Consider the following 12,981-nt stretch of genomic DNA (forward strand, 5'->3'; position numbering starts at 1 on the left):
AAGGAGTAGCCAAAAGAATTATATAAAAAAAGAAGAGGAAAAACAAAAAAGAATGGATTCTAGACATGTCTCATAATAATTGGACCTTTTTATTAAACTTCATGGAGACAAGACTGTCACAATAAAATTGTCTAGCAATATTTTTACTCATTTTCTTATCTAACTTTTAGCTTCTAGATTCTATAAAAATAAATTGATTTTCACCCCTGCTAAATTGATTTTCAGCTCTGTTAGGGTAAAAATAAAAAAATAAATAAAAAGGAGAACAGAAGCTTCTGTTTTGGGGGTAATCTCTGAAAATTACATAGGCCAAAAAAATATGACAAAAGCCTTTGGCATGCCTTAGTAATCAATGGTGGTCATTATCTAGATGGTATCATCATAGGAAGGAGCACAATCACACTGTACTACATGGTATCATCAGCATTCCTTTGTGATTAAATAATAGCATTTCATACTTCCAAACAGGCCCCCCTGTGTGATCGCTGCCATCACACACACATAATAGTACTTAATAGAAAATGAATTGGATAAAATGATCTCTGTAAATGTACCAGAGATATGGGACTTTATTATTTATAGCTGAATAGTACAAAGATACAAAGAGAGGGAAAAATGAGCTGGAAACCAAGAAGTGATTAATATGAAACTAACCACACTAATCTACTAACTATATATGGACCTATATTATAGTTAAAGCTAACTAACTACATGTGAAAAAGTATTTGAAAACCACATGAATATAGTTAACTCATAGTATTTAGATATCACATGAATGTTAAATTCTGCAAAAGTAGGCACCAAATAAAATTAGAAAGAGATCAAATTCGTTTCATTCCTAAAAATATCAAGGTAGCAAATACACATAAGGATTGAGTATGACTGCCACAAATAAGCACAAATTTAAGGTACTCAAATACAATACATCAAGCAAGCCCAAATGAAAGGTCAAGTACAACTACCACAGGTAAACTATTTGTTCAGGTAAATTACTTTAAGTGGGCAATATTCTATTTCCTACAAATTTATAAGGATTAATACTATAGTCAAAGACTTTTTCGATTATATATTTATCGTAAAATTTGAAGCAACTTTAAGTTGTATTTTCTTTCTTTCTTTTTAATGTTTGGTGTGATTTCTTGGTGCATTTGAGCTGGAAGTCTGTTGCTTAAAAGTGTAAATTAAGTTGGTATAATTGCAATGGTTAAAATAACATAATGTTTCTGCTCAAATTCTGTTTTTGAAGAATAAATTGTCTTAACTAAAAGATAGTTAACATGCATGCCAAAAAAATAGCATAAGAAAACTGAATTCAAACCTTTGCTTTTCTAGCCGAAACATCTTCCAATTGTCACATAGTCCAAGTAAGAACAAAAGCACACACCTGAAATTTTTCTTAACAATATTTCAGCAACTTAAAAACATAGGTAAGAGTGGAGATTTTCATGCTCTTAGGGCCAAAAAAATTGTTGGAGCTTATTTGTTCAAGTCAGTATTGAGATGGCTAATTAAGATTCAAACCCCATTGGACAGTACGTGGATTCGAGAAAGAAATAATGAGCTTTAATGCAATCACACCTTGTTTGATTTAAAACATGAAAATTTAAGCAATAGCATGCTAGAGAGGCTGATGTATAACTTACTAATTACAGAGTCTCAAGTGTCTTACACAGCTTAAACACTTTTATATAGTGATAATAATAAACAAACCTGAAGGGCTCGGTGAGCTAACTGAGTTGAACATATCCTGCGAGCAATGCTAGAAACATCAAGAACAGAATCACCTCTTACTGCACGAACAACAGCTGCCATGGCTGCTGCTTCCCTGCTTCCAGCATTAGGAATAGAGGATATGAGAGAAGCTTCTATCTCCTTCCATTTACGTTCTTCCTTCTCCAAGAGAGCCTTTCGTCTTTCTTTACCTCTACCCTCCTCTTCACGCCTTTGCATTAATAGCTCCTCTTCCATCTCTTTCTCTCCTATGTAACTGCAAATTGGTACATACAAGAGTATTTAGAAAGTTGCACAAGACACTGCACAGTCTCATACGTCGTAAAAGAACAATTTTCCTTTTATGAGAATTTAAAGGTAAGTAAAAATATATACACGTATTTACTTGCACATTAGAAAAGTTGAATACTTGAATTCAAGTGTCAAAACTCAACATGTTCACATATATTCTGATGCATTCAGAATCAAGAAAATGTCCAAAAAGAAATAAGAGAAAATTTAAAGATGTTGAAGACAATGTGGACTGTTTATGCCAAAATTAAATTTAGACTGGCTCTTTGGCTAATTGATGTAAAAGATTCTGTGAAGGATATGAGCTGTTTTTTTTTTAATTTTATTTTTATTTTCTTATAGTCTGATTTCCTTTTCCACAATTGTTTATTTGTATTATTATCACTACTCATTAATACTATTTTCATTTTTATTAAAAACTATATTAAAATAATTATACATACAGGAACCTACTAAAATTAAGTGCCCAACTCTTTAAAAAAAAAAGGAAGTGTCCAACAAAATTTTCTAGACATTTTCTTTGGCTGTGTATTAAATTTGATTTAATCAAACTTATATCATTCACTTCTGATTGATTTATTTAATTGTTCATTTCTTTTGGGTCGTTTAGTTATTTTCAACTCAGAACCAACTTTTGAAATATTAGGGGTTTTTATTTTGTTAGCTTATTGGAGTAACTTTGTGTTGTCTGCATGCATAGTTATGTTTGTTGCAAATTAAATGCCCAAAACAGATATTCATTTAGCAAATTCAAGCCTAGAAGAGAAGCATACCTTGCGGGATTTCGAGGTCATAGCCATTTCTTCTACTTGAAGTGAACGTAGAAAAGCCATTATTGAACAAATAAAGAGAGACAGTAGCAGCACTGCAATCCCAAATTCAAACACGAAAACCCTCTCAAAGGTGAATAATAGTGCTCTGTAAGGCATCTCTCCTTGCAGCTAATGGGTTTGAAACTGAAAAATGACGAGAAACAGCAGCCCCCAATAGCACAGAAGCTACAACTACGCAGCTAATGTAATGCCCCAAGTACCTAGCAAGAAAGAAAATCGGAAACAGCTTACAAAAACTAAACCAAAACCAAGAGAGCATTTATTTGGAAAAATCTAACAGACAATTACAAACCAGTAATGGACTCCAAAGAAAATGAGAAAAACCCATGAAGTGCCAGCAACAAATAGTGCTACAACACGACTTTGAAGAAGCTTGAAACCATACAAGCATGCTCCCTCAGAGAAGGCCTCCCTTGAGTTGAGGCACTAGAGATCTTTTAATTAATCCAAAGCCACAGCTTCATGCCTAGTACTCATCAGAAAGCACTACTACCTACTGTTGTGTTTCATTGGTGCTTAGAAGGGATATTACACCTAAATATGTGTGTTTCATGAATTTGCAAGCAACAGGAGAGAAATTTCTCACAATGGGGTAATGATACACTGTCCACAGACTGCCTTGTGTCTGGTGATCACAGAAATTAGCAAAGCCATCCATCCCCCATGAACTTGAATTAGTGCAGTTTTAAAATCAAGTCACATGTTATATCTGACACATACTGTGAATAACAACATCCAATGAGTTCATGTCATCGAAAACTCAGCACCCTTTATGATTCCATTGAGCTCTTCCTTTGGATTTTGATTTTGACAAGAAACTAAGAGCAGTTGGTTTCAAAATTCTCTTCAGTGCGTTATCAACTTTTGACTACTTACCTGTGTTGAAGGAGTAGTGGTTGTCCAAAAAATAATGTTGCCACACTGCTTCTGTATGCAAGGCTATTAGGGCATACTTGGATGGATCCCGATGCTCAATTACAGGACATTCAAACCTGAGTCAGCTGGATACCAAGTAAGCTAATGATCCTATTTGAACCACTTCCATTGACTATTTCATTGCAAACTCCTTCTCAACTTCACTAACAATCACTTTCAAGCGATCATTCAGATTCTGAATGATATTCTTTGTAATCTTTTTCTGATTCCTAGTGCTTTTGAGCCAGGCAATTCCAAAATATACTTTTAGCTGACATTGCTTTGATTTTGAAGGCAAATCCTCTACTTGGTATCTTATGTGAAGCTGTGAAAATAAAATATCACTAATCAGCATTCCAAAAGATTTCACATTGAGTACAAGAGTTATCTAGATCATAGCCAACTGACAAAAAAGAAAAGAGAGTTGCCAAACGAGAAATTTAAACAAGAATTGAGAAGAAAATGTTACGGTGTTCATACATTGAAATAGTCACCAAGAGGAACTCCATGGAGAGTCATGACCTCTTCAATAATCCATCCATTTCTATCAGAAAGGGGACTTCTTTGCTGAGTACTTCTTGTCTCTCCTCTGTAACAGGAAATACACTTGTCAAATTTGTAATAAGTTTGCCTTTCATAGACATCACCTTTCTCTGATTCCCATGGGGTGTGGGAATAGTTTTGACAACCAGCTTTCTCCATAACTTTACAGTCCAACTCACCACCCTCAAACAACTTCATATAGAAGTTAGTCTGAATCAACCAACACAAGAAATGTATGTTAGGAGAAGAATTGCACCTCAAGAAGATATAATAAGTAAATAATTTAAATAGAGAGATTCATATTTTACCAAAATTTCAAGAAGAAAGAAGAGGGGGCTCGGACCCCTCTGCAAGACCGAGCCACCTACGACCTCTTTACGAGACCGAGCCACTCACCCCCTCCGTGAGACTGAGCCACCCACGACCCTGAGCCCATCGTTTTCACAAGACCCACGAGCCGTTGTCATTTGCTCCGTTTGCCGATGATAGGGAAAGCCAATTTTTCAAATTAGGGGAGAGAAGAAAACAAAGGTTGTGATGGAGATGGAGGTGGAGTTGTGCGATGGAGCCCTTGTCAAAGTGATTTAGGCAGAGAGAAAGGAATGAGGTGAGAGAAAGAAAAATTGGATTTGGGCAAAAAGTTAACACATTTTTTCATTTGGCGCTAATTTTTTTTTTCCCGCCTATAATCTAATTTTACCTCTTTTTAATCTTACTTATTATAATACTTTTTTAAAAAGCTTATATTCATGTGTTGTGAAAAGAGAGATTTGTTGTAGTGCAAAAATATTATTTTAATGTGAATTAAAATACTCTTTTAATTACATAAAATCAACATAGCATTTGGAACATCACTTATGCATGCAAATCATTGTTTTACCAATTTACTCACCAATTATACCCAAAATTCAGCAAGCAATATTCATCATAAAACCTATTTTAAATTCATGCTTCTCAAAACTCAAATATAAATCTTCATGTATCACCAATACACCAATTTATAAAAGATTTAAGATAATCTTTTCATTTAACCAATTAACCTAGCATGTTCTTAATATGCATGGGTGACACTAAAAATAAAAACACTCATCATGATTCATACTTATGGCCGAAACCTCATCATCCACATTTCATGTTTTCTTTTGGCATGTTTACAAAATATTGGGGAGAATTACATTAACATAAAATAGATCAAGACAACACTTAAGCCCTAGCATGCATCTATTAACATTTTTTTAAAGGAACCCATTTAAAATCTTACAAACCTATCATGTCTCTAAGGGTACATTGGCATTAAAACAAATGGTGAAACTAAACATGCTTGGGCATCATCCCTAGGTCGAAACTCCCCTAGCCAAAACAACCAAATTCCTTCATGCATTTACATAGAACTTTTAAACCAACAAAATATAGCATAAAATCTTATTTCATACAATTAAAACAAAACCCTTCTATAGTTCAATCATAATAAGATTTTTCCCATGACCAACAATAGAACAATGCCACAAACCAATCCACATAAAATACCCAAGCCACACGCCTAGGTCAAATCCTTCATGCATCAAAATAATAAAAAAAAATAATCCAACAATCCACATAACCCAAGAAAATATAATAACATTAGGGCTAAATATTCATTACCTCTCTTGATTGTAGAATCAAGAACACACAAAGTGACCAACATTCAAAACTATAACCACCCCTTGTTCAAGCCTAGGGTTTCGAAACCCACATGAAGAGAAGGAGAAAACCAACAACAACAATAAAAAACATTTGTTGAAACATAAGAATCAAATGAAAAAGAGTCTAGAAAGCACAAGTATAAAGAGACATACCCTAGGATTGAACCTTTTTCCTTTTCTTTTTCTCCTCCTTCTTCTCTTTCTATCTCTAAGTCGCTCACTCTCTCTGCTTCTCTCATTAGGCCGACGACACCAAGAGCATAATGCTCTCTTCTCTTTTCTTTCCTTCCTTTTCATCTAACCTAGCCACACTTGTCCTAATGGGAATGGGTAAGTTTCCTCTTTATAATTTTCCATTAATTTTTTTTATTCTAATTTCTTAAATAAAGAGGTTTTTCAATTAAACTAAAAGAAGAAAATACCAATTTATCTAGCCATCATCAAATTGCCACATAAAATAGGAAAACAATTCCTTCGTTTTGCCACTATGCCACACGCTCATATCCCTTTCTCTCTTCTTTATTTTATTTTATTTTCTTTTTTAATCAAATAAAATAATTCTAATAATAGGAATTAAAGGTGTGTAGAAAATTTCTACTGCATGTACACCATACAACTACGCACATGCACACACTTAATTACTAAGGTGCGTCACTACTTACTAGGCACCTTGGTACATTCAATCAAAGTTCATTTTATTCACAAAATAAATTAATAAATAAATAAAATAATTAACAATTAAATAAACATAGTTCTAACAAACAATTCAAACAATTAAATAAAATCATTCATAACACTTAACAATTAAACAAAGCACAAAATTATTAAACTAAAAAAAAAATTTGGTGGCTTCAATATACCCTCCTTAAAAGGAATTTTGTCCTGAAATTCTTTCTTACCAAATAACTCAAGGTATCTTTCTCTCATGTCTTCCTCCAACTCCCATGTTGCTTCTCGTTTCGTTGATTCCCTTTTCAATAACATGTTCTGGTTGTTCATCGTAACTCAGGTCCTACTTCAGTTGTAACAGCTCGTAACTCAAAACATGAGAGGGATCTGACACGTACTTACGCAACATTATGTGAAAGACATTATGTGTTTCAGATAGTGCTAGGGTAGTGCTAAATGGTAGGCACCTGCCCTACTCTGTCCAAAATCTCAAATGGACCTATATATCTCGGGCTCAACTTCCCTTTCTTCCAAAAACGCATAACACCTTTCATCGGCGAGGCTCTCAAGAACACAAACTCGCCCACTGAAAACTCAATGTCCCTTCTCTTAAGGTCCACATAACTATTTTGCCTACTTTGCGCGGTAAGCATCCTTGGCGAATTTTCTCGATCGCCTCACTGGCTTCCCTGACTGCCTCGGGGCCTAAAATTTGTTTCTCCCCAACCTCATCCCAGTGTAAAAGAGATCTACACTTGTACCCATAAAGCATCTCATAGGGAGCCATCCTAATAGTGAATTGATAACTATTGTTATAGGAGAACTCCATTAGGGGTAGGTATCGGTTCCAAGACTTAGAAAAGTCCAAAGCACAACATCTCAACATATCCTCTAGAATCTGTATAGTTATCTCAGACTGCCCATCGGTCTGGGGATGGAACACGATACTAAACTTTAACCTTGTTCCCATAGTTTTCTGTAATCCCTTCTAAAAGTTTAATGTGAACACTGACCCTCGATCAGAAATTATCGACTTTGGAACTCCATGAAGTCTCACTATCTCACTCACATATAATTATGCATATTGGTCCGCCGAGTAGGTAGTCTTAACTTGTAGAAAATGGGCGTACTTAAGGCCTATCCACTATTACCCAAGCAGAATCATGCTGCTTTGTGGTCCTGGGTAGACCTACCATAAAATCTATTGCTATATCCTCCCATTTCCATTTTGGAATGTAAAGTGGTTGAAGTAACAATGCTGGCCTTTGGTGCTCTGCCTTGACTTGCTGGCATGTCAATCATCTGGAAACAAACTCAACAATATCCCTCTTCATTCCAGGCCACCAATACAATGCCTTAAGGGCTTGGTACATCTTCATCGACCCTGAGTGTAAGGAATAGGGTGTTGTATGCGCCTCTTTCATAATACTTTCCTTAATCTCATCATTGTCAGGCACACAAATCCTATCCTTATATCGCAGTAATCCACCGTTGGACATCGTGAAGTCACTGATACCAGTTTCCTGTACCAAAGCCTCTTGCTTCATCAGGGCTTCATCCACTTTCTGTCCTTCTCTAATTTGTTCCAGTAGGGAGGATTGTAACGTAAGGTTCACTAGGCCTTCTATCACGAATTCGATGCCAACGTTTATATTCTCCTTCTGGAGAGGCACCTCTATTGTGCTCAGTGCTGAGAAACTCCCATATCCCCACCTATTCAATGCATCTACAACCACATTGGCCATGCCTGGGTGGTATAGAATTTCACAATCGTAGTCTTTCACTAGTTCCAACCACCTTCGTTGTCTCATATTCAGTTCTTTCTAAGTGAAAAAGTATTTCAGACTTTTTGTGGTCAGTGTAGATTTCACACTTATCCTCATATAGGTGATGTCTCCATATCTTTAGTGCGAACACCACTGCTGCAAACTCAAGATCATGTGTGGGACACCGTTGCTCATAGTCCTTGAGTTGCCTGGAAGCATAAACTACCACCTTCCCATCTTGCATCAACACACACCTTAAGTTGTTCTTTGATGCGTCACAATATACCACAAACTTTCCTCCCTTTGAGGGAACACAAGGGATAGGCGCAGAGATCAACTTATCCTTTGTTGTCTGAAATCTTTCTTCACATTTCTCAGTCCATGCAAACTTCTAATGTTTGTGGGTCAAGTTGGTCAAGGGTATGGAGATCTTTGAAAATCCCTTGACAAACTTCTGATAATAACCCACTAATCCTAAGAACCTTCGAACCTCTGAGGCATTCTTTGGCTGGGGGCAGTCTCTAATGGCCTCGATCTTTGGCGGATCTACTGCTATCTCATCCTTGGACACTATATGCCCTAGGAAAGTTACTTGTTCTAGCAAAAACTCTCACTTGGAGAACTTAGCGTACAACTGATGTTCTCGTAGTCTTTTTATGGTCAACCTTAAATGCTCCTCCTTGGTCTTCCAGTAGATAAGGATATCGTCTATGAACACTACTACAAACTTGTCCAAATAGTCCTTAAATACCATGTTCATCATGTCCATGAATGTTGTTGGGGCATTAGTGAGTCCAAAAGACATCACTAGGAACTCTTATTGCCCGTAGCGAGTTCTGAAAGTCATCTTTGGAATGCCTCCCTCCTTTACTTTCAACTGATGGTAGCCGAATCGCAGATCAATCTTTGAGAATACCCCTGGTCATCTATCCTAGGCAAAGTATATTTGTTCTTAATGGTGACCTTATTGAGTTCTCGGTAATTGATTTACATTCTCATGCTCTCGTCCTTCTTTTTCACAAATAGGACTGGTTCCCCCCATGGCGAATGACTAGGTCTTATGAACCCTTTATCCAACAATTCATGTAGCTGGTTCTTGAGTTCCTTCAACTCTGCAGATGCCATTCGATAGGGTGCTTTAGAGATCGGTGTTGTTTCTAGTTCAAGTTCGATCATAAATTCAATTTCTCTATCCGGGGGTAATCCTGGTAATCCCACGGGAAACACTTCCGGAAACTCACAGACGATATGCACATTCTTTGGTTTAAACTTTGTCTCCTTGGATTTATCCACCACACAAGACAGAAATTCCGAACAACCATGTTGCATCATATTACGTGCTTCCAGTACCGATATTATGGGTGTATGAAAACCCGCTACTTCTCCTGTAGCATCTTAGAATTTTACTTAGCTAGATAGTAGTAGCTTGTGCTGTAGTATTCTAGTTTTCGTGGTTATTGGTTCAAGTCGAGATTTAGATGGAAACTCATAGAGATAGTTATGGATTTTATAAGTTTAGCCTATAGTTAAGAAATATTAATTTTAACATAAGGTTTGATTAATATAGCTGGTCCTAGAAATGATATTTATTATAACCTAAGGTTTAGATAGAATAATTAAGAACATGACACTTGTCACATGCATGTTTTGTAACGACCCAACTATCTATGAGACTTAGGTCATTAAACCTACTAGACATAACTATGACTTTGAAGAGAACATACATAAGAAAATTCATAACTTTATTGAAAATTTGAAAAAAATAATTTTTGTAATACATAAATGAGCTCATTGTTTTAAAATAAAACATAACTTTAAATAAAATTGTTTACAAAGCTAAATGCGGAAAAATACATAAAAATGTAATTTAAAGCGACTAAAAAAAATGTTGTCCTCGAATTGACACGCAGCCCCTCCACTCCATTCACCTCCATACACACACCAAGTTTCCAAGAATCCTTCCGCCTTTGCATCTATTTTCCTACATCACACTAAAAGAAAATGAGTGAGCCTAATGCCCAGCAAGGAAAATCTAAAACATATACATAAAATTATATCATTAACATATACTATAAACATATGACTATAAAAATGTACACCATATAAGACTATACTTGTAACGCCCTAAACTCCAGGGACAGTTACGGTGTGCCTTGTAAACAGTGCTAAACTCACTAATCGAGTCATTTGGCAAAAATCGTGTAACTAAGTATGATTAGCGGTTTAGGGTTTTAAAATTTTGGTTAAGATGTAACATTTCATTAGAATGTTTAATATATATGTTGGGATCCCAAAATTATAATTTCAAAGTCTGCTACAAGAAAAAATTTACAACAGGCCGTTCTATGCGGCAAAACAGGGTTTAACCTTAGTTCCTTCTCAATCTCGGCCGTGGTGGACGAGCAGCTGCATATGTACACCTCATCACCTAAGCTCTCCAACTCAAGGATGGCCCAACTTTCTTTTGCATTTACCTGCACCACATAGCACCCGTGAGTCGAAGCCCAGCAAGAAAATACAATATGACATGATATAATATCAACAATGATTGTGTTAATTATTCAGGACCAACAGTCCAAGCAAATAGGTGACTGTCACAAATATGGGGTTAGCACCCTCTAGCATGTGATGATAGGATCACCAGGGCTTAACAGATATCAAAAGTCACTATTATGGGAATAGCACCCTTTAGCCATGTGACAATAGGAACACCAGGGCTTAACAAATAAGTGAGCGTCTCACTAGCTTTAACAGGATAGGTACATGGTGATTAGTCACCATCATAACCTTCCTCCTGACTCTAGAGTCATAACTATGGAACAGCGTTCCTTAGCCATGTGACAAACAGTCACCGGGGCCATATGCCCTGGCTCTGAATAACTAGTCTCAGACTAGCCAAGCGCTTATAAGTTCGCGACCTTAGGGTCGGTCCAGCGTTAATACCCCATATGAGTCATTCTTGCAGATATCGATTAGATCTAATCTTCATTTGGCTCGGCGTTCATGACGCTATGCCATTTCTGACTCTTAGGTCAGTGAAACACGACCAGTGTCCAACTCATTGTGAACTTGACTAATAAGTCACAGCTTCATAGATGGATCTAACACCGTTGCCGATTCTGACTAATAAGTCAGTGCCATACACAAGTAAGCCATGCCACCAAACATGTATCACATATCCAATATCCATAACAAGGTATTCAGCATGCTTACTTAATAGGTACTAGTACAATTAGGACTATGCACGAATACAGAGGCTCAAGCTCCGAACGATATCATACTCAGTATATAACGCATGTCCTAATCACATGTTTCTCATGCATCATATGCATTATTTTCAACAATCCAACATGCACCAATAATAGCCATGCATGTCATGCTTAATAATCAACCAACATGCATCAAGAATAGCCATGCATGTCACATATACACAGGGTGCAGTTTTCTTACCTCAAATTCGAGCTAGAACCAATATAAGACCAACACTTGAGAACGATCAACCTTTAAGCCTTTAGCGGTCACCTAGTCATAACCAAATATGAGATACCATCAATAAAATGATCAACATAGGTTACCAAACCAAAATCTAGCCTCCGGGACAACAATCCAAACCAATCCAAGTAGTAGGAACACTCCCGAGGCCTTTAACTAAGTTCCCGGGGTCAAAACGAGCAAACGGGGTGAAAACAGGGCAAGGGCTGCGGCCCTGGCACCTTGGGCCGCGGCCCCCAGAATTTTCTGAAGCAACGGCCGCGGCGCCCAGCAGGCACAAAGAACCCCACCTGCTTCTTCAAGGCAGGGCTGCGGCACCCAACTCTGGGCCTTTCCTAAACGTATTTTTAACACTCCAAAGCCTCCAAAATCAAACCTAAACATTCCCCAATCATCAAAACAAAGTTCCCAAGCTTCCCAAAGTTCCAAAACCCTCAAAACCCAAGGTTCAAACCAACCAAAAACTCAACAATTTACAAAATCAATTCAAAGCTTAGAAACTCGGAAAACTCAAAACTTAAACTTTGATTAGGTTGTTTTCCGTCAAATCCTTTGGTTAAGAAGCTTATAATCTTTCCTAGGATCGCTAAGCCTCGATCCTCGCTTGATTCCGACTCCTAGAACTCGAAATTCCTTTACGAAAGCTTCGAACGGTAAAATAGGCTATTGGGAAGGGAGAGAGAGATTTTCTGACGTACGTTCTTATCTAACAAGCTACTTCAAGCTTAAGTAACCTCATATAAAACCTAAGGCTCGGGGTCCCAAAAACACCCCCGGGGACATTATAGTCAAAACTTCCAGAATTCCATCCTGATCTCAAATACTCCCAATTTATCATCAAATAAACATTTCTATTACCCCAAACTTGACCCCGTTATGACAAAATCGCTAACTCATAATGTATGATCGTCTCATGCCGAATAGCTCGAATATATCTCCATAATAATAAAATCTCATTCACAAATTACAATATGCAACCAATTTACAAATATGCCCTCAACAAGCCAAATTACCAAAATGCCCTTATCATTATAAATACACCCATATATGCATGCATTT

General features: G+C 36.8%; 2 protein-coding genes across 2 annotated transcripts; both read right to left on the minus strand.

The window, feature by feature from the left end:
• Nucleotides 1-1,317: 1,317 nt before the first annotated feature.
• On the minus strand, nt 1,318-1,961 carry LOC133805216 (calpain-type cysteine protease DEK1-like). The gene is made up of 2 exons (XM_062243338.1): nt 1,711-1,961; nt 1,318-1,384 (listed from the first exon to the last, which is right to left on the minus strand). Exons 1-2 carry the CDS (start codon nt 1,948-1,950, stop codon nt 1,352-1,354), a joined length of 273 nt encoding a protein of 90 aa, XP_062099322.1. The 5' UTR covers nt 1,951-1,961; the 3' UTR covers nt 1,318-1,351.
• Nucleotides 1,962-3,256: 1,295 nt separating this feature from the next.
• LOC133803883 (C2 and GRAM domain-containing protein At1g03370-like) lies at nt 3,257-4,510 on the minus strand. Its single transcript, XM_062242025.1, has 2 exons — nt 4,251-4,510; nt 3,257-4,095 (listed from the first exon to the last, which is right to left on the minus strand). The coding sequence occupies exons 1-2, from the start codon at nt 4,470-4,472 to the stop codon at nt 3,904-3,906; spliced, it is 414 nt and encodes a 137-aa protein (XP_062098009.1). The 5' UTR covers nt 4,473-4,510; the 3' UTR covers nt 3,257-3,903.
• Between the last annotated feature and the right edge of the window lie 8,471 nt (nt 4,511-12,981).

This window comes from Humulus lupulus, chromosome X (assembly GCF_963169125.1).
Source record: "Humulus lupulus chromosome X, drHumLupu1.1, whole genome shotgun sequence".
Taxonomy (NCBI): Eukaryota; Viridiplantae; Streptophyta; class Magnoliopsida; order Rosales; family Cannabaceae; genus Humulus; species Humulus lupulus.

Excerpts from the sequence above, each read along its gene's own strand:
- LOC133805216 (XM_062243338.1), bottom strand. The coding sequence starts at position 1,950 with ATGCAAAGGCGTGAAGAGGAGGGTAGAGGTAAAGAAAGACGAAAGGCT. Across the intron at positions 1,385-1,710 it reads TAGCTCACCGAGCCCTTCAG|GTGTGTGCTTTTGTTCTTAC; the intron begins GTTTGTTTATTA and ends GAAAAATTTCAG.
- LOC133803883 (XM_062242025.1), bottom strand. The coding sequence starts at position 4,472 with ATGGAGAAAGCTGGTTGTCAAAACTATTCCCACACCCCATGGGAATCA. Across the intron at positions 4,096-4,250 it reads CTCTTGGTGACTATTTCAAT|CTTCACATAAGATACCAAGT; the intron begins GTATGAACACCG and ends TTATTTTCACAG.